The sequence below is a fragment of the Staurois parvus genome, unplaced genomic scaffold, assembly GCF_062004578.1.
Source record: "Staurois parvus isolate SC_StPar_1 unplaced genomic scaffold, SC_StPar_1.0 ptg001599l, whole genome shotgun sequence".
Lineage (NCBI taxonomy): Eukaryota > Metazoa > Chordata > Amphibia > Anura > Ranidae > Staurois > Staurois parvus.
Window position 1 is genome coordinate 321326 of NW_028319395.1, and position 19467 is coordinate 340792.

The window sequence follows — 19467 nt, forward strand, 5'->3', positions numbered from 1 at the left end:
TAAGGGGGGATATGATCTCCATGTATAATACATAAGGGGGAGATATGATCTCCATGTATAATACATAAGGGGGGATATGATTTCCATGTATAATACATAAGGGGGGATATGATCTCCATGTATAATACATAAGGGGGATATGATCTCCATGTGTAATACATAAGAGGGGGATATGATCTCCATGTATAATACATAAGGGGGATATGATCTCCATGTATAATACATAAGGGGGATATGATCTCCATGTATAATACATAAGGTGGGGGATATGATCTCCATGTATAATACATAAGGGGGGATATGATCTCCATGTATAATACATAAGGGGGGATATGATCTCCATGTATAATACATAAGGGGGGATATGATATCCGTGTATAATACATAAGGGGGGGATATGATCTCCATGTATAATACATAAGGGGGGATATGATCTCCATGTAGAATACATAAGGGGGATATGATCTCCATGTATAATACATAAGGGGGGGATATGATCTCCGTGTAGAATACATAAGGGGGGGATATGATCTCCGTGTATAATACATAAGGGGGGATATGATCTCCATGTATAATACATAAGGGGGGATATGATCTCCATGTATAGTACATAAGGGGGATATGATCTCCATGTATAATACATAAGGGGGGGATATGATCTCCATGTATAATACATAAGGGGGATATGATCTCCATGTATAATACATAAGGGGGGATATGATCTCCATGTATAATACATAAGGGGGATATGATCTCCATGTAGAATACATAAGGGGGGATATGATCTCCATGTATAATACATAAGGGGGGATATGATCTCCATGTATAATACATAAGGGGGGGATATGATCTCCATGTATAATACATAAGGGGGGATATGATCTCCATGTATAATACATAAGGGGGATATGATCTCCATGTAGAATACATAAGGGGGGATATGATCTCCATGTATAATACATAAGGGGGGATATGATCTCCATGTATAATACATAAGGGGGGGATATGATCTCCATGTATAATACATAAGGGGGGATATGATCTCCATGTATAATACATAAGGGGGGGATATGATCTCCATGTATAGTACATAAGGGGGATATGATCTCCGTGTATAATACATAAGGGGGGATATGATCTCCATGTATAATACATAAGGGGGATATGATCTCCATGTAGAATACATAAGGGGGATATGATCTCCATGTATAATACATAAGGGGGGGATATGATCTCCATGTATAATACATAAGGGGGGATATGATCTCCATGTATAATACATAAGGGGGGGATATGATCTCCATGTATAATACATAAGGGGGATATGATCTCCATGTATAATACATAAGGGGGATATGATCACCATGTATAATACATAAGGGGGATATGATCTCCATGTATAATACATAAGGGGGGATATGATCTCCATGTATAATACATAAGGGGGATATGATCTCCATGTATTATACATAAGGGGGATATGATCACCATGTATAATACATAAGGGGGGATATGATCTCCATGTATAATACATAAGGGGGGGATATGATCACCATGTATAATACATAAGGGGGATATGATCTCCATGTATAATACATAAGGGGGGATATGATCTCCATGTATAATACATAAGGGGGGATATGATCTCCATGTATAATACATAAGGGGGGATATGATCTCCATGTATAATACATAAGGGGGGGATATGATCTCCATGTATAATACATAAGGGGGGATATTATCTCCATGTATAATACATAAGGGGGGATATGATCTCCATGTATAATACATAAGGGGGGATATGATCACCATGTATAATACATAAGGGGGGATATGATCTCCATGTATAATACATAAGGGGGGGATATGATCTCCATGTATAATACATAAGGGGGGATATGATCTCCATGTATAATACATAAGGGGGGATATGATCACCATGTATAATACATAAGGGGGGATATGATCTCCATGTATAATACATAAGGGGGGGGTATGATCTCCATGTATAATACATAAGGGGGGATATGATCTCCATGTATAATACATAAGGGGGGGTATGATCTCCATGTATAATACATAAGGGGGGATATGATCTCCATGTATAATACATAAGGGGGGGTATGATCTCCATGTATAATACATAAGGGGGGATATGATCTCCATGTATAATACATAAGGGGGGGATATGATCTCCATGTATAATACATAAGGGGGGATATGATCTCCATGTATAATACATAAGGGGGGGGGATATGCTTTTTTGGGTTTTTTACCTTTTTCTGGATCATTTGTGGATGTAATATTATAACTTTTTTCCTTTTTGGTTGGACTTTTGTCTTCTTTCAGCCGGGCCATGAAGGAGACCATATCTCATACAATCTGATTGTACAACCGTTCCGTAGGTCTAGCAGCCTGCGGATCTGTGAGGTTGGAGTCGGCGGGGCCCCTTCTCACCTTTTCAGGAGTAATTATGGGATTACAGGGAGTGAACTTTGGGAAATGTCAGGAAGACGTCCCCGGCCATTGAGGGAAAGTTCAATAGTCAGATGATAATATACATTTCCAGGGGGCGGGATCGGGGGGGGGGGGGGGATAGAAAACAACCGACTCTCAGCTTCTGAAATCCTAAACCTTCATTTTAATCTCCCGGTAACTTCATGACGTTAAAATTCCACCGACGTCATATGGGGATCTGCTGCCGATATTACGGATCGAATTGCCTGTAGTTTGAGGAACTCTGGAACCTTCCGTTGGGTGCAGCTTAACCCCTTCATGGCAGCTTTGATCTCTACACATCTCTGACCACCAAGGGGAATACAAACTATAAATCGCTTTAGTGTCAGGGTGTCATTGTTCTGGGACCCCCAAGTGTCAGGGTGTCATTGTTCTGGGACCCCCAAGTGTAAGGGTGTCATTGTTCTGGGGTCCCCAAGTGTCAGGGTGTCATTGTTCAGGGGTCCCCAAGTGTCAGGGTGTCATTGTTCTGGGACCCCCAACTGTCAGGGTGTCATTGTTCTAGACCCCCAAGTGTCAGGGTGTCATTATTCTGGGACCCCCAAGTGTCAGGGTGTCATTGTTCTGGACCCTCAAGTGTCAGGGTGTCATTGTTCTAGGACCCTCAAGTGTCAGGGTGTCATTGTTCTGGGACCCTCAAGTGTCAGGGTGTCATTGTTCTGGACCCCCCCAAGTGTCCGGGTGTCATTGTTCTGGAGTCCCCAAGTGTCAGGGTGTCATTGTTCTGGGACCCCCAAGTGTCAGGGTGTCATTGTTCTGGACCCCTCAACTGTCAGGGTGTCATTATTCTGGGACCCCCAAGTGTCAGGGTGTCATTGTTCTGGACCCTCAAGTGTCAGGGTGTCATTGTTCTAGGACCCTCAAGTGTCAGGGTGTCATTGTTCTGGGACCCTCAAGTGTCAGGGTGTCATTGTTCTGGACCCCCCAAGTGTCAGGGTGTCATTGTTCTGGACCCCCCAAGTGTCAGGGTGTCATTGTTCTGGACCCCCCAAGTGTCGGGGTGTCATTGTTCTAGGACCCTCAAGTGTCAGGGTGTCATTGTTCTGGACCCCCCAAGTGTCAGGGTGTCATTTTTCTGGGACCCCCAAGTGTCAGGGTGTCATTGTTCTGGACCACAAGTGTCAGGGTGTCATTGTTCTGGGACCCCCAAGTGTCAGGGTGTCATTGTTCTGGACCCCCAGGTGTCAGGGTGTCATTGTTCTGGACCCCCCCAAGTGTCCGGGTGTCATTGTTCTGGAGTCCCCAAGTGTCAGGGTGTCATTGTTCTGGGACCCCCAAGTGTCAGGGTGTCATTGTTCTGGGACCCCCAAGTGTCAGGGTGTCATTGTTCTGGACCCCAAAGTGTCAGGATGTCATTGTTCTGGGACCCCCAAGTGTCAGGGTGTCATTGTTCTGGGACCCCCAAGTGTCAGGATGTCATTGTTCTGGGACCCCCAAGTGTCAGGGTGTCATTGTTCTGGGACCCCCAAGTGTCAGGGTGTCATTGTTCTGGACCCCAAAGTGTCAGGATGTCATTGTTCTGGGACCCCCAAGTGTCAGGGTGTCATTGTTCTGGGACCCCCAAGTGTCAGGATGTCATTGTTCTGGGACCCCCAAGTGTCAGGATGTCATTGTTCTGGGACCCCCAAGTGTCAGGATGTCATTGTTCTGGACCCCAAGTGTCAGGGTGCCATTGTTCTGGGACCCCCAAGTGTCAGGGTGTCATTGTTCTGGACCCCCAAGTGTCAGGGTGTCATTGTTCTGGACCACAAGTCTCAGGGTGTCATTGTTCTGGGACCCCCAAGTATCAAGGTGTCATTGTTCTGGGACCCCCAAGTGTCAGGGTGTCATTGTTCTGGGACCCCCAAGTGTCAGGGTGTCATTGTTCTGGACCCCAAAGTGTCAGCATGTCATTGTTCTGGGACCCCCAAGTGTCAGGGTGTCATTGTTCTGGGACCCCCAAGTGTCAGGATGTCATTGTTCTGGGACCCCCAAGTGTCAGGATGTCATTGTTCTGGGACCCCCAAGTGTCAGGATGTCATTGTTCTGGACCCCAAGTGTCAGGGTGCCATTGTTCTGGGACCCCCAAGTGTCAGGGTGTCATTGTTCTGGACCCCCAAGTGTCAGGGTGTCATTGTTCTGGACCACAAGTCTCAGGGTGTCATTGTTCTGGGACTCCCAAGTATCAAGGTGTCATTGTTCTGGGATCACCAAGTGTCAGGGTGTCATTGTTCTGGCCCCCCAAGTGTCGGGGTGTCATTGTTCTGGCCCCCCAAGTGTCAGGGTGTCATTGTTGTGGACCCCCAAGTGTCAGGGTGTCATTGTTGTGGACCCCCAAGTGTCAGGGTGTCATTGTTGTGGACCCCCAAGTGTCAGGGTGTCATTATTTTGGACCCCCAAGTGCCAGGGTGTCATTGTTCTGGGACCCCCAAGTATCAGGGTGTCATTGTTCTGGGACCCCCAAGTGTCAGGGTGTCATTGTTCTGGACCCCCAAGTGTCGGGGTGTCATTGTTCTGGCCCCCCAAGTGTCGGGGTGTCATTGTTCTGGCCCCCCAAGTGTCAGGGTGTCATTCAAGACAGAAATGAAACGAGCGCTGGACAAAATACAGAAAGCGACATGCATGAAAGGCAAACACCAAAAGCCTCTAATAGTAAATATGAACAGAACACGCAGCGCTGTTGGAACTCAATCATACATGTAGAACATAATACATGATAAGAAGAGTGATACGGCGACCGCTGCTGAGTGACGGCCAATCACAATGTTCATAAATTACAATGACATAAATGTGTCCAATGAGAGTGTTCTGGTGGCGCACAATATCACAATGAAGTGCTGAACAAACCGGTGACTTCCGTGACCATATTCCTGCCACCGGAATGAGTGCAGATTGCAGCAACCAGAAAGGGCAATAGAAATGTGCATATGAGTGTTTCACCAACTCCTGGTCACCCGTCTACTAAAGCTGGATCACTGGGGGGGTCATCGGGGGGGGTCACTGGGGGGGTCATCGGGGGGGGGTCATCGGGGGGGATCACTGGGGGGGTCATCGGGGGGGATCACTGGGGGGGTCATCGGGGGGGGTCATCGGGGGGATCACTGGGGGGGTCATCGGGGGGGGGTCACTGGGGGGGTCATCGGGGGGATCACTGGGGGGGTCATCGGGGGGGGATCACTGGGGGGGTCATCGGGGGGGGTCACTGGGGGGGGTCATCAGGGGGATCACTGGGGGAGTCATCGGGGGGGGTCACTGGGGGGGTCATCGGGGGGGGGTCACTGGGGGGGTCACTGGGGGGGTCATCGGGGGGGGGTCACTGGGGGGGTCATCGGGGGGGGTCACTGGGGGGGTCACTGGGGGGGTCATCGGGGGGATCACTGGGGGGGTCATCGGGGGGGGTCACTGGGGGGGTCACTGGGGGGGGTCATCAGGGGGGATCACTGGGGGGGTCATCGGGGGGGTCACTGGGGGGGTCATCGGGGGGGGTCACTGGGGGGGTCATCGGGGGGGATCACTGGGGGGGTCATCGGGGGGGTCATCAGGCTAGCGTCCGCTGGGCAGAATATCCTAACCGCAGGATCTCCAGATGTCAGGGGGTGTACACTCGTCTCACCAGCAGGGGGAGATTAATCGTTCCCAGTGTGGCCACCAGATGGTCCCCAAACAAGCCTTGAAAAAGGTGGGGGGGGGGGGGGGATCGCAAAAAACGAGCCAGAGCAACAAGAGGATCCAATAGTGTAGTACTTTTATTAGCCACAAGAGTAAGAGAACAAAACAATAGATATGCTACTCACATGATATAGTAAGCAGCTGTGTATGGGGAATACCGGGAATCATCAAAAGAAGGCAATGGCCGCCGGCCGTCCACAGGGGCTGTGCGGTGTGACGTCACAGAGTATGAGGGAATCGTGGGGCAACTCCCTAACGCGTTTCGTGCGCTTGCACGTTTTCAAAAAAAAAAGGGTGTCATTGTTCTGGGGCCCCCAAGTGTCACGGTGTCATTATTCTGGGACCCCCAAGTGTCAGGGTGTCATTGTTCTGGACCCCCCAAGTGTCAGGGTGTCATTGTTCTGGACCCCCAAGTGTCAAGGTGTCATTGTTCTGGGACCCCCAAGTGTCAGGGTGTCATTGTTCTGGACCCCCCAAGTATCAGGGTGTCATTGTTCTGGACCCCCCAAGTGTCAGGGTGTCATTGTTCTGGGACCCCCAAGTGTCAGGGTGTCATTGTTCTGGGACCCTCAAGTGTCAGGGTGTCATTGTTCTGGGACCCCCAAGTCTTAGGGTGTCATTGTTCTGGACCCCCCAAGTGTCAGGGTGTCATTGTTCTGGGACCCTCAAGTGTCAGGGTGTCATTGTTCTGGACCCCCCAAGTGTCAGGGTGTCATTGTTCTGGACCCCCCAAGTGTCAGGGTGTCATTGTTCTGGACCCCCAAGTGTCAGGGTGTCATTGTTCTGGACCCCCCAAGTGTCAGTGTGTCGTTGTTCTGGGGTCCCCAAATGTCAGGGTGTCATTGTTCTGGACCCCCCAAGTGTCAGGGTGTCATTGTTCTGGACCCCCCCAAGTGTCAGGGTGTCATTGTTCTTGGGTCCCCAAGTGTCAGGGTGTCATTGTTCTGTGACCCCCAAGTTTCAGGGTGTCATTGTTCTGGGACCACCAAGTTTCAGGGTGTCATTGTTCTGGGACCACCAAGTATCATGGTGTCATTGTTCTGGTCCCCCAAGTGTCAGGGTGTCATTGTTCTGGGACTCCCAAGTTTCAGGGTGTCATTGTTCTGGGACCCCCAAGTGTCAGGGTGTCATTGTTCTGGAGTCCCCAAGTGTCAGGGTGTCATTGTTCTAGGACCCCCAAGTGTCAGGGTGTCATTGTTCTGGACCCCCAAGTGTCAGGGTGTCATTGTTCTGGGACCCCCAAGTGTCATTGTTCTGGACCCCCAAGTGTCAGGATGTCATTGTTCTGGGACCCTCAAGTGTCAGGGTGCCATTGTTCTGGGACCCCCAAGTGTCAGGGTGTCATTGTTCTGGACCCCCAAGTGTCAGGATGTCATTGTTCTGGGACCCCCAAGTGTCAGGGTGCCATTGTTCTGGGACCCCCAAGTGTCAGGATGTCATTGTTCTGGACCCCCAAGTGTCAGGGTGCCATTGTTCTGGGACCCCCAAGTGTCAGGGTGTCATTGTTCTGGGACCCCCAAGTGTCAGGGTGTCATTGTTCTGGACCCCAAGTGTCAGGGTGTCATTGTTCTGGGACCCCCAAGTGTCAGGGTGTCATTGTTCTGGGGTCCCCAAGTGTCAGGGTGTCATTGTTCTGAACCCCCAAGTGTCAGGGTGTCATTGTTCTGGACCCCCAAGTGTCAGGGTGTCATTGTTCTGGACCCCCAAGTGTCAGGGTGTCATTGTTCTGGACCCTCAAGTGTCAGGGTGTCATTGTTCTGGGGCCCCCAAGTGTCAGGGTGTCATTGTTCTGGGGCCCCCAAGTGTCAGGGTATCATTGTTCTGGAAGCCCCAAGTGTCAGGGTGTCATTGTTCTGGGACCCCCAAGTGTCAGGGTGTCATTGTTCTGGGACCCCAAGTGTCCGGGTGTCATTGTTCTGGGACCCCCAAGCGTCAGGGTGTCATTGTTCTGGACCCCCAAGTGTCAAGGTGTCATTGTTCTGGGACCCCCAAGTGTCAGGGTGTCATTGTTCTGGGATCCCCAAGTGTCAGGGGGTCATTGTTCTGGGACCCTCAAGTGTCAGGGTGTCATTGTTCTGGGACCCTCAAGTGTCAGGGTATCATTGTTCTGGGACCCCCAAGTGTTAGGGTGTCATTGTTCTGGACCCCCCAAGTGTCAGGATGTCATTGTTCTGGGACCCTCAAGTGTCAGGGTGTCATTGTTCTGGACCCCCCAAGTGTCAGGGTGTCATTGTTCTGGACCCCCCAAGTGTCAGGGTGTCATTGTTCTGGACCCCCCAAGTGTCAGGGTGTCATTGTTCTGGACCATAAGTCTCAGGGTGTCATTGTTCTGAGACCCCCAAGTGTCAGGGTGTCATTTTTCTGGACCCCCAAGTGTCAGGGTGTCATTGTTCTGGACCCCCCAAGTGTCAGGGTGTCATTGTTCTGGGGTCCCCAAATGTCAGGGTGTCATTGTTCTGGACCCCCCAAGTGTCAGGGTGTCATTGTTCTGGACCCCCCCAAGTGTCAGGGTGTCATTGTTCTGGACCCCCCCAAGTGTCAGGGTGTCATTGTTCTGGTCCCCCAAGTGTCAGGGTGTCATTGTTCTGGGACCCAAAGTGTCAGGGTGTCATTGTTCTGGGACCCCCAAGTGTCAGGGTGTCATTGTTCTGGGACCCAAAGTGTCAGGGTGTCATTGTTCTGGGGTCCCCAAGTGTCAGGGTGTCATTGTTCTGGTCCCCCAAGTGTCAGGGTGTCATTGTTCTGGACCCCCCAAGTGTCAGGGTGTCATTGTTGTGGACCCCCAAGTGTCAGGGTGTCATTGTTCTGGGACCCTCAAGTGTCAGGGTGTCATTGTTCTGGACCCCTCAAGTGTCAGGGTGTCATTGTTCTGGGCCCCCAAGTGTCAGGGTGTCATTGTTGTGGGCCCCCAAGTGTCAGGGTGTCATTGTTCTGGGCCCCCAGAGGTCAGGTGCATTGCCTTGGCCAATCACAATACACTGTCAGAGCGCAGTGCATTGTGGGGTGCGGCGGGCGGACCCCCAGCTGGATGCCCTCACCGTTTGTGCGCTCGCCCCGAACATTAAGGACATCACGACTATTCCTCCAGCAAATCTTCCTCTGTGTTCGTTCTTCGTGAATTGGGGAAAAACAAATGTTCTGCACATTATATTCCCTGCTGAACGAAGGCTTTTATATGGGAGGGAAATACTACATTATGGCCACTAGATGGAGAAGAGGAGCAAAGGAAATACAGAGGTCATTGTAACACTTCCAGAGAACACAGAAAATAAAGGTGCAGATTTTACTCTGGGACCCCCAAGTGTCAGGGTGTCATTGTTCTGGATCCCCAAGTGTCAGGGTGTCATTGTTCTGGGGTCCCCAAGTGTCAGGGTGTCATTGTTCTGGGGTCCCAAGTGTCAGGGTGTCATTGTTCTGGGACCCCCAAGTGTCAGGGTGTCATTGTTCTGGATCCCCAAGTGTCAGGGTGTCATTGTTCTGGATCCCTAAGTGTCAGGGCGTCATTGTTCTGGGACCCCCAAGTGTCAGGGTGTCATTGTTCTGGATCCCTAAGTGTCAGGGTGTCATTGTTCTGGATCCCCAAGTGTCAGGGTGTCATTGTTTCTGGATCCCTAAGTGTCAGGGTGTCATTGTTCTGGATCCCCAAGTGTCAGGGTGTCATTGTTCTGGTCCCCCAAGTGTTAGGGTGTCATTGTTCTGGGACCCAAGTGTCAGGGTGTCATTGTTCTGGACCCTCAAGTGTCAGGGTGTCATTGTTCTGGACCCCCCAAGTGTCAGGGTGTCATTGTTCCGGGATCCCCAAGTGTCAGGGTGTCATTGTTCTGGGACTCCCAAGCGTCAGGGTGTCATTGTTCTGGGACCCCCAGGTGTCAGGGTGTCATTGTTCTGGGACCCTCAAGTGTCAGGGTATCATTATTCTGGACCCCAAGTGTCAGGGTGTCATTGTTCTGGGACCCCCAAGTGTAAGGGTATCATTATTCTGGACCCCAAGTGTAAGGGTGTCATTGTTCTGGGGTCCCCAAGTTCAGGGTGTCATTGTTCTGTGACCCCCAAGTGTCAGGGTGTCATTCTTCTGGGACCCCCAAGTGTCAGGGTGTCATTGGTCTGGGGTCCCCAAGTGTCAGGGTGTCATTGATCTGTGACCCCCAAGTGTCAGGGTGTCATTGTTCTGTGACCCCCAAGTGTCAGGGTGTCATTCTTCTGGGAGCCCCAAGTGTCAGGGTGTCATTGTTCTGGGGTCCCCAAGTGTCAGGGTGTCATTGTTCTGGGTCCCCAAGTGTCAGGGTGTCATTGTTCTGGAACCTCAAGTGTCAGGGTGTCAATGATCTGGACCCCCAAGTGTCAGTGTGTCATTGTTCTGGGACCCCCAAGTGTCAGGGTGTCATTGATCTGGACCCCCAAGTGCCAGGGTGTTATTGTTCTGGACCCCAAGTGTCAGAGTGTCATTGTTCTTGGACCCCCAAGTGTCAGAGTGCCATTGTTCAAGGACCCCCAAGTGTCAGGGTGTCATTGTTCTGGGGTCCCCAAGTGTCAGGGTGTCATTGTTCTGGACCCCTTTACATTGCTGGGTGGTCTGCTGACACCCACTCAGGGGGCGGGCCCATGACTCACTCATGTTCCCAGTTTTCCATGTTGAGGACTGAGGGCATCTTGTGGCTGGGAAGAGGTACTGCAGGGAAAAGTTGGGATTTGGGCTTGAACCAATCTACTGATCTCATCTTGAAGGAAACAAATGGAGGAAGAGTGTTGGGATCATGTGGGTGGGGATCATGTGGGCGGGGATCATGTGGGCGAGGATCATGTGGGCGGGGATCATGTGGGCGGGGATCATGTGGGCGAGGTGGGCGGGGATCATGTGGGCGGGGATCCTGGAAACACTAACATATGATATTTGAAGGTCTATAATAAAATATTAAAAATCACATAAAAAATACGAGAGAATAAAACTGACCGCGGGGAGGCGTGGCTTAACACACGTATGTACAGTTTTATTGGGGATGAGGATGTCGGTTGGACCCTGTGAGGGTTCCGGAACCTCCAATCTTCGGTGTCACCAGGACTACCCTCCTATGGTTGTAACAATCCAGTCCAGGAAGAACTGCACTGAGCTGTAGATCCCGGGGCTCCGCGCCTGAGCACAGCCGTATCCCCAGCTTGTGATTCCCACAACGGAGAAGGTCTTTGTTTGGGGTCTCCGACACATAAGGGGTCCGCCGCTGTCACCCTAAAAGCAACCAGAAAAAGAGATTAATTTGGTAAAACTGAGGGGGGGGGGGGGGGGGGGTCTGCAACTGACATACGACCTAGAAAACGGTGGGTGTGTGGTCCTTCTGGGGCGTGGCTAAATACGGATGGACTTTTCAGCTACAGAGCTGTAGGTGTGGCCAGGGGCGGACTGGCCATTTAGAAACTCGGGTCAGTAGGGGGCCCCGTCAGATGCCCCTGGTACCTTTTTCATAGGCTTTTTTGAGTTTGGGCAAGGACACAGGGGCCCCATGATCCCCTATTGCCCGGGGGCCCCATGAGTTGTCAGTCCGCCCCTGGGTGTGGCCAAACTGAGTGGTTCGGTTCTTCTGGGGAGTGGCTAATTACTTAAAGATCTCCAGCTAAAGTACCACAGCTGTGACCAAAAGGAAGGTGTCTGGTTCTTCTGGGGTGTGGCCAAATACCGATTGACCTTTCAGTTAAAACCTTCTGGGTGTGGTCTAACGGTTGGTGTGTGGTCCTTCTGGGGTGTGGCTAGAGACAGAATGACCTTTTAGCTAAAACCTTGTGGGTCTAGTTATAGTGCAGGTTTTTAGTTCTTCTGGGGTGTGGCTAAATACTGACTGACCTTTCAGTTAAAACCTTGTGGGTGTGGTCTAAATGTTGGTGTGTGGTCTTATAGGTGTGTCGAAAATGTTCATGTGAGGTTCTTCTGTGGCCCAGTAAAACCAGATCTTTCATTTAAATAACTGTAGGTGTGGCCAAAAATGTGTGTACGGTTCTTCTGGGTTGTGGCCAATTACTGAAGGACCTTTTAGCTATAGCATTGTGGTTGTGTGCTTTTTCTGGGGCGTGGCTAAATACTTACACCCTTTCTGGTATAGCTCTGTAGGCGTGGCTAAAAAGTGAATGTGTGGTTCTTCTAGGGTGTGGCTAAATACTTACAACCCTTTCTGGTATAGCTCTGTAGGCGTGGCTAAAAAGTGAATGTGTGGTTCTTCTAGGGCGTGGCTAAATACTTACACCCTTTCTGGTATAGCTCTGTAGGCGTGGCTAAAAAGTGAATGTGTGGTTCTTCTAGGGTGTGGCTAAATACTTACAACCCTTTCTGGTATAGCTCTGTAGGCGTGGCTAAAAAGTGAACGTGTGGTTCTTCTAGGGCGTGGCTAAATACTGACAACCCTTTCTGGTATATCTCTTTAGGCGTGGCTAAAAAGTGAATGTGTGGTTCTTCTAGGGTGTGGCTAAATACTGACAACCCTTTCTGGTATAGCTCTGTAGGCGTGGCTAAAAAGTGAATGTGTGGTTCTTCTAGGGCGTGGATAAATACTTACACCCTTTCTGGTATAGCTCTGTAGGCGTGGCTAAAAAGTGAATGCGTGGTTCTTTGGGGGCGTGGCTAAATACTTACAACCCTTTCAGCTATAGCTCTGTAGGCGTGGCTAAAAAGTGAATGTGTGGTTCTTCTAGGGTGTGGCTAAATACTTGCAACCCTTTCTGGTATATCTCTGTAGGCGTGGCTAAAAAGTGAATGTGTGCTTCTTCTAGGGCGTGGCTAAATACTTACAATTCTTTCAGGTAAAGCACTGTAGGCGTGGCTAAAAAGTGAACGTGTGGTTCTTCTAGGGTGTGGCTAAATACTTGCAACCCTTTCTGGTATATCTCTGTAGGCGTGGCTAAAAAGTAAACGTGTGGTTCTTCTAGGGCGTGGCTAAATACTTACAACCCTTTCTGGTATGGCTCTGTAGGCGTGGCTAAAAAGTGAATGTGTGGTTCTTCTAGGGCGTGGCTAAATACTTACAACCCTTTCAGGTAAAGCACTGTAGGCGTGGCTAAAAAGTGAATGTGTGGTTCTTCTAGGGCGTGGCTAAATACTTACAACCCTTTCTGGTATGGCTCTGTAGGCGTGGCTAAAAAGTGAATGTGTGGTTCTTCTAGGGCGTGGCTAAATACTTACAACCCTTTCAGGTAAAGCACTGTAGGCGTGGCTAAAAAGTGAATGTGTGGTTCTTCTAGGGCGTGGCTAAATACTTACAACCCTTTCAGGTAAAGCACTGTAGGCGTGGCTAAAAAGTGAATGTGTGGTTCTTCTAGGGCGTGGCTAAATACTTACAACCCTTTCAGCTATAGCTCTCTAGGCGTGGCTAAAATGTGGGCGTGTCCGATTCCTTGATCAGAAAATAACGATGACGCCCCATACCTGGCAGCTATCGATCCCTCCTCTCTCGTATCCGGCACACAGATTGTACTTCCCGACAGCGCCGTTGTACCAGCTGCTACTGTTGCACTTCTTCACGTCAATGAGGTGCACCTGAGCCTCCTGGAGGATGTCCACCGGAACGCCCGCTGCGAGGAAGAAAATGCCAAGCCACTGATTGGTCGTTATCTCAGATCTTCAACCACAAACCTCAATCAATGAAGCCGCCTCCACACGTTCCAACCTGATTGTACGATCTCTATGCAACGTGAACCCAGATTGTACAATGAGATTGTACCGTGTGATGTCACACTTACAATCCTCGCTGGTGGCGCCCCATCCGGCGATGTAACATTCGGTCAGATGTTCGGTGATGGTGTCTCTGCGGGGGAGGCAGGCCGGCTGAATGTAGTCGCTGTGCTTGACGGCGCGGTCCAGGAGCAGGAGGGCGATGTCGTTTTGTTCGGTCTGCGGGTTGTATCCTTTGTGTTCGATCTTCCTGGCGATCCGTCTGACCTCGGTTTCCGGTCCTAGGTCGGAGAGTTGGCGGGCCCCCAGCACCAGCCGCCATTGGAGGTAGTCGCTGGGGAGATGCCGGGAGGCGGGGATTAACAATCGCATCTGAAGGGTCACATTGTATCTTTCCTCAAAAAAAAAAAGAGAAATATTCGCTCACCTGCCGACTCCTTTGAAGCAGTGGGCGGCGGTCAGGACCCACCATTGGTTGACGAGGAAGCCGCCGCACGTGTGGCCGAAATCTTGTCCTTCGTAGTCCAGGGGTTGTTGTAAGCTCACCAGCCAAGGCCAAGATCCGGGCAAAGCGTCATGGCCGCCGACGATGCGGGAGCCGGCCGCGCTGAAGGGGTTGTCCATCATGGGGCGCAGGCCGCAGGTGGGTGCCGGAGCTGCAGGTAAAAGGTTGGAGGCGCACCGGTGACACATTGTATTACCGATACAGGTGACCCCAGATCAACCGCCCATCCCCCCACCCTGAACCGATCACCCCTCCAAGATCACCCAGAACCCACCACCGGGCTTTTACCTGACTGAACGCACCCTGAACAACCTCTAACCGCAACCTCGTGCGTCTACCACAATATGGCCAACTTGAATGGCTACAACAACATGGCGTCGTGTGCGGCCATATTGGGTGAGACCGCCCATCCCCCCACCCTGAACCGATCAACCCTCCCCTCCAAGATCACCCAGAACCCACCACCGGGCTTTTACCTGACTGAACCCACCCTGAACAACCTCGTGCGTCTACCACAATATGGCCGACTTGAAGGGCTACAACAACATGGCACCGTGTGCGGCCATATTGGGTAAGAATGCCCATCCCCCCACCCTGAGCCGATCACCCCTCCCGTCCAAGATCACCCAGAACCCACCACCGGGCTTTTACCTGACTGAACCCACCCTGAACAACCTCTAACCGCAACCTCGTGCGTCTACCACAATATGGCCGACTTGAATGGCTACAACAACATGGCGTCGTGTGCGGCCATATTGGGTGAGACCGCCCATCCCCCCACCCTGAACCGATCAACCCTCCCCTCCAAGATCACCCAGAACCCACCACCGGGCTTTTACCTGACTGAACCCACCCTGAACAACCTCGTGCGTCTACCACAATATGGCCGACTTGAAGGGCTACAACAACATGGCACCATGTGCGGCCATATTGGGTAAGAATGCCCATCCCCCCACCCTGAGCCGATCACCCCTCCCCTCCAAGATCACCCAGAACCCACCACCGGGCTTTTACCTGACTGAACCCACCCTGAACAACCTCTAACCGCAACCTCGTGCGTCTACCACAATATGGCCGACTTGAATGGCTACAACAACATGGCGTCGTGTGCGGCCATATTGGGTGAGACTGCCCATCCCCCCACCCTGAACCGATCACCCCTCCAAGATCACCCAGAACCCACCACCGGGATTTTACGTGACTGAACCCACCCTGAACAACCTCGTGCGTCTACCACAATATGGCCGACTTGAAGGGCTACAACAACATGGCACCGTGTGCGGCCATATTGGGTAAGAATGCCCATTCCCCCACCCTGAGCCGATCACCCCTCCCCTCCAAGATCACCCAGAACCCAACCGGGCTTTTACCTGACTGAACCCACCCTGAACAACCTCTAACCGCAAACCTCTGGAAATCTCCCCAATATGGACCCCTTCTCTGGTGACAACTGTCCAAGAATGGAAGAAATATTTTCGCTCACTTTCTGTTGTGTCCCTGGGACAGGAAGTGAAACCATAAGAATGGGGACACCTATCCCTGTGACAACTGTTTAAGAAGGGAGAAGATATTTCCTCTCACTTCCTGTTATGTTTCTTAGACAGGAAGTGATAAGAAATCTTCTAACAGGGCCCCCTACTCTGGTGACAACTGTCCAAAAGGGGTTGGGGATATTCCTTCTCCCTTCCTGCTGTAACCCTGGGACAGGATGTGATGGGAAATCTTCACAATATGGACCCCTTCTGTGGCGACAACTGTTTAAGAATGGAAGAAATATTTTTGCTAATTTCCTGTTGTGTCCCTGGGACAGGAAGTGAAACCACTCCAATGGGGACACCTATCCCAGTGACAACTGTCTAAGAAGGGAGAAGATATTTCCTCTCACTTCCTGTTGTGTTTCTTAGACAGGAAGTGATAAGAAATCTTCTAACAGGGACCCCTGTTCTGGTGACAACTGTCCAAAAGGGAGGGGGATATTCCTTCTCACTTCCTGTTGTGACCCTGGGACAGGAAGTGATGGGAAATCTCCACATTATGGACCCCTTCTCTGGTGACAACTGTCCAAGAATGGAAGAAATATTTTCGCTCACTTCCTGTTGTGTCCCTGGGACAGGAAGTGATGGGAAATCTTCACAATATGGACCCCTTCTCTGGTGACAACTGTCCAAGAATGGAAGAAATATTTTCGCTCACTTCTTGTTGTGTCCCTGGGACAGGAAGTGAACCCACTCCAATGAGGACATCTATCCCAGTGACAACTGTCTAAGAAGTGAGAAGATATTTCCTCTCACTTCCTGTTAAGTCTCTAGGACAGGAAGTGAGTGGAAATCTTCCTGTTTTGGTGACAATTAAAAGGGGAAGAAATAATATCGCACACTTCTGTTGTGTCTCTGGGACAGGAAGTGATGGAAAATCTCTCCAACTGGACAGCAAAAAAAAAAAAAAGACCTGCACTAGTGATAAGCGGGGGTTCAGGCCGAACCCACCGGAGGCTGCCACGTGATCGCAAGCCGTTGGGCCAATCAGGGAACTCCCCGCCCTACAGCCACAAGTAATAATGGGGCGGGGACACTGGCTGATGTCATCAACCAAATAAAGCCATGTGGCCCTATTAGGTCAATGGTGTCACCGGCATTCCCGCCCTTTTGTTCTGTGCGTACGATTGGTCCGATGGCCTGGGATCATGTGACTTCCTCCATCACCGGCTCTCCCCCAACGCTCTATCCAACCAGAGAACCCCCTTGATATACACCGGAATCCCGCAGTGATGAGATCTGATTGGCTGGGAAGGGGAGGTTGGGGAGGAGCCTACCTGCAGCTCTTGCGGCCACTGGGGCCCATGCAGATCTTGGGGCCGCTGCGGGTCTCGGGGCCCCCATGGGCTGGGCGGTGATGTCTTTGCAGAGGATGGAGAACAGAAGGATGGCAATGAGAAACGTCTTCATCTTCATGCTGGAAAAATCGTCCAATCAGATCGCAGGACAGTGATGAAGGATGGCGATGACCTCAGAATTCTGTGGGGGAGGGGACAGAATATTCCGGGGGGGGGAAGAGGGGGGGCATGACAACATTATAACAGAGCTCCGCCCACAATATCGAATAACCCGCCCGGAGTTCCGCTTTAAAGTAATAAAATGCCTGTGTGAGATGCCGCCGATGGAAGCTGACATTTACCTGGAGGGGGGGGTTGGGGGACTTTTTGTTATTACCCCATCCTGGGCCCAGGGGCCCCCAAAGGGCCCGCCACCATCATCGCTCTTCCCACAACTCCTCCCCCATCTCTCCTGGGTTTCTTTCTGGGCAAAGTCTCGAGTTATCGATGCCAGAGGATGAGCATGACAGCCAGGCACAGGGCATTCACTACTGTGAGCCACGGCAGCTTCCATGCTTCTCTCCTGACAGGTTCCCTTTAAGAAACAGGTTGGGTGGGGGAAGAACTTTAAAGGCGCGCAAGGAAAGGATTGCCCGGAACCATAAGGCCGGGTGTTGTGTGCGGAGGGGAGGCTTAGCAGGGTGCGCTCTCCTTTCCTACATCCGGTTCTGGCTCCGGGCGGGGCCACAGGAAAAGGGGCGGGTAAAGTTTGGGAAGGCGGTAGCTCCTCCCCTCCCTAACGATTCGAGGCGTGTTCCCGGAACGAGAAGGGGAGGGGAGGGGGTGTGGTCTCAATAAAGATCTGAAAGGAAGCGAGCGGGAAGGTCCTAGAGGCGTGGTTTCAGGGGGGCGGAGTAAGAGGGAACTGGTGCTGACCGGGAGAAGGGGCGGGCTAGAAGGCGTGGTGCGGGCGGTATTGGGCGGGGCCGGCCTGGTCTGGCGGAAGGAGGGAAGATGGCGGCTCCGGGCTCCTCCGCTCCGCGGAAATTCAGCGAGAAGATCGCCCTGCAGAAGCAGCGACAGGCCGAGGAGACGGCGGCCTTCGTGGAGGTCATGGCCGACCTCAGCTCCGCCCGGGTAACCTTTGACGTCACACTGACATGGCAAACCCCCAACTCCTCCCCCTCATCTACCCGCCCCCCCAACCAACCTGACCCCCAACCCCCCCCCCCCACTGACCTCCCCCCCAACCCATCTCCTCCCCACCTGACCCCCGTAACTACTCCTCCCCCCACCTAACCCCCAACTACCTCCCCCAAACTAACCCCCCCACCTGACCCCCCCCTAACTACTACTCCTCCCCCCTCCTGACCCCCATCTCCTCCTCCCCACTCATCTACCTCCCCCCCCACCTGATCCCCCAACTATTCCCCCCCCACCTGACCCCCCCCCCCAAACCAACCTCCCCCCTCAACTACCTCTCCCCCCACCTGACCCCCCCTAACTACTACTCCTCCCCCCTCCTGACCCCCATCTCCTCCTCCCCACTCATCTACCTCCCCCCCACCTGACCCCCCCAACTATTCCCCCCCCCCACCTGATCCCCCCCCCCCCAAACCAACCTCCCCCCCACCTGACCCCCAACTACTCCTCCCCCTCAACTACCTCCCCCCCCCCCACCTGATCCCCCCCACCTGATCCCCAACTACTCCCCCCCACCTGACCCCCCCCAAACCAACCTCCCCCCCCACCTGACCCCCCCCCCCAAACCAACCTCCCCCCTCGACTACCTCTCTCCCCACCTGACCCCCCCCAACTACTCCTTCCCCCCCCGACCCGCCCAAACCAACCTCCCCCCACCTGACCCCCAACTCCTCCTCCCCCTCCTCATCTACCTCCCCCCCCCACCTGACCCCCCCACTACTCCCCCCCCCTAAACCAACCTCCCCCTCAACTACCTCCCCCCCACCTGACCCCCCCAAACCAACCTCCCCCCCCACCTGACCCCCAACTCCTCCCCCTCAACTACCTCCCCCCCACCTGACACCCCCCCCCCCAACCAACCTCCCCCCCCACCTGACCCCCAACTACTCCCCCCCCCAAACCAACCCCCCCAACCCCTCAACTACCCCCCCCCAAACCAACCTCCCCCCCCCCACCTGACCCCCCAACTACCCCTCCCCCCCACACCAACATCCTCCCCCCATCTGACACCCCCCAACTACCCCTCCCCCCACCTGACACCCCCCCCCCCCAAGCACTCCCCCCAAACCAACCTCTCCCCCGACCCCTCAACTACCCCTCCCCCCCAAACCAACCTCCTCCCCCCCCACC

The 19467-nt window shown here is 52.4% G+C and overlaps 1 protein-coding gene across 1 annotated transcript; it reads right to left on the reverse strand.

Annotated features, from left to right (window-relative positions):
- Positions 1-11132: 11132 nt before the first annotated feature.
- Positions 11133-18266, reverse strand: LOC149435140 (acrosin-like). Its single transcript, XM_089662986.1, has 5 exons — positions 17134-18266; positions 14244-14472; positions 13885-14150; positions 13571-13716; positions 11133-11389 (listed from the first exon to the last, which is right to left on the reverse strand). The coding sequence occupies exons 1-5, from the start codon at positions 17270-17272 to the stop codon at positions 11225-11227; spliced, it is 945 nt and encodes a 314-aa protein (XP_089519112.1). The 5' UTR covers positions 17273-18266; the 3' UTR covers positions 11133-11224.
- Positions 18267-19467: the final 1201 nt, after the last annotated feature.

Excerpts from the sequence above, each read along its gene's own strand:
- LOC149435140 (XM_089662986.1), bottom strand. The coding sequence starts at position 17,272 with ATGAAGATGAAGACGTTTCTCATTGCCATCCTTCTGTTCTCCATCCTC. Across the intron at positions 13,717-13,884 it reads GGGCGCCACCAGCGAGGATT|CGGGCGTTCCGGTGGACATC; the intron begins GTAAGTGTGACA and ends TCTTCCTCGCAG. Across the intron at positions 11,390-13,570 it reads GAGGGATCGATAGCTGCCAG|GGTGACAGCGGCGGACCCCT; the intron begins GTATGGGGCGTC and ends GGTTGCTTTTAG.